Genomic DNA, 2,013 nt, shown 5'->3' with positions numbered 1-2,013 from the left:
AGCAATGCCGTATGGCAGAGAATTCTGTTGGTATAAACCTTTGTGCGTGCTTAAAACTAGATATTTTTTTGAATCTTCACTTAGTTGCACCTGTGCATAAGCTTCTTTTACATAGATTTTTGAAAAATAAACACCACCTTGTAAACTCGCTATTAAATGTTCAATTCGAGGTAGTGGGTGTCGCTCAACTAATATATTCTTATTTACTGTAATTTTATAATCCCCACAAATCCTTTTTGACCCATCGGGTTTAACTATTGGAACTACTGGTGTGCCCCACTCACTTACCTCAATTGGAGTTAATATTCCTTCTTTCACCAGTCTATCAATTTCTTTTGAAACTTTTACTTTTAATGCAAACGGAATGCTTCTAGCTTTACAAAAAATTGGTACAGTATTATCACTGATTCTAATAATAAATTTTGATTTATTATAAACACCTCTTTCAGCGGAAAATAACTCATGGAATTTTTTAAAAGAGGCGAGTGATAGGCTGAAAATTATTACGGCTGACTGCTTCTTTCAAGTATTCTGCATAAAACTGAATAAAACTAAACTGGAAAAAAAAATGTTTTGTAGAACTTCTTCTGGTAGAGGAATAGAAGCAGACGGAATTGCCCCATTAAAAGATGAAAAAGTACTGCATCCAGTGAAAACATATGACGGGAAAAGAAGAATTGTTTCAACTGCAGGTAGTTATGCAGATAACAGTTTCAAATATCCAAAACATATATAATTATTTGTTATAGAAAGTACACTCACAATGGACAATACAGAAGCTAGTATTTCTGCAGTTTCTGAATCGTTAGCACCCCCTGTAGAAGCAGGAAGCAGTACTAAATTAGGTAAAGAACAATTTCTTTGTTCATACAAATATACCTGTATTAGTATCTATATTTTAATTAATTGATGTTTGCTATTTACTCGTATATTGTATTAATTATATTTATTACTGCATTTATACTTTGTTATTAAATTTGTTAATTTTATTTTTGTTTTTTTTTCAATTTCCATTTGAAACAAAAAAAAATAAAATTTGGTGTAATTTTGAAATGCGCGCCTTTGGTTACGCTTCATAGTGTGATGTATAGATGGCAGTGAAATTCGATGTTTTCTTTGCCAATACCATTTATATATATATTCCAAGTGTCGTCTACTAATGTGGGGTAAACTTAGATGTCACTACTATCGTCCAAATCTCGAGAGTTTTACATCTATTTACCTAGTCTAGGCTATGGCATAAGCTGTTTGACAAGTGACAGACATTATACCGCATAGTTATTATCTTTGTACTTGAATAAAAGGGATTGTTGAAATTGAAAGGCAAACAAGTTAAAATAGTTTAAAATACACCAGGAGTACCAACAGTATGGTAGTTCTTTTTTTTGTGTCTGTGATTTTAACATTTTTATTTCATGAATTACTTTTATTTTCCCTACTATGTAAAAATATTTTGAATTCGAATAAAAAGGCGGCAAGAGCAAAATCATAGAAATGACTCAAAATTATTTCGCGCCTACGCAATAGCTAAGGAGTCTTGCGGTTTTTAGCGTCGCCTAAAGTTAAGCATCTGTTTCGATTCTTAAGCGCGACTTAATTTGCCAATTCCGACCAACCAACCAATTCCGTCTTTTAAGAACTACTTAAAGCTAAGTAGTACTTATTTACGTCGGTGCAAACGGGCATCAATTGCTGAACTACTTCACTCGGCTCAGCTCAGTTGAAGTGAGCCGTTCTTGTGAACAACTCGTCTAAAGTTAGACAAGTCTATTTGCATCCTAGACTAGGTAAATAGATGTAAAACTCGAGATTTGGACGATAGTAGTGACATCTAAGTTTACCCCACATTAGTAGACGATACTTGGAATATATATATAAATGGTATTGGCAAAGAAAACTTCGAATTTCACTGCCATCTATACATCAAACTATGAAGCGTAACCAAAGGCGCGCATTTCAAAATTACACCAAATTTTATTTTTTTTTGTTTTAAATGGAAATTGAAAAAAAAAA

The 2,013-nt window shown here is 32.6% G+C and overlaps 1 protein-coding gene across 2 annotated transcripts in view; it reads left to right on the top strand.

Moving 5' to 3' along the window:
* Positions 1–1,186: 1,186 nt before the first annotated feature.
* LOC108737535 (lysosomal alpha-glucosidase) overlaps positions 1,187–2,013 on the top strand; it is a 41,344-nt gene continuing 40,517 nt past the window's right edge. The window contains exon 1 of one of the 2 annotated variants that reach the window (XM_025975588.1): positions 1,187–1,367. Coding sequence is in view for 1 of the 2 variants with exons in the window: in XM_025975587.1 (XP_025831372.1) it covers positions 1,370–1,372 (3 nt within the window). In the remaining variant the exon portion in view is untranslated. Of the gene's footprint in view, positions 1,373–2,013 lie in introns of both variants that reach the window. The other variant, XM_025975587.1, reaches the window with a different exon arrangement.

Source organism: Agrilus planipennis, unplaced genomic scaffold (assembly GCF_000699045.2).
Source record: "Agrilus planipennis isolate EAB-ADULT unplaced genomic scaffold, Apla_2.0 scaffold139, whole genome shotgun sequence".
NCBI lineage: Eukaryota > Metazoa > Arthropoda > Insecta > Coleoptera > Buprestidae > Agrilus > Agrilus planipennis.
This window is presented reverse-complemented; position numbering and strand designations above follow the sequence as displayed.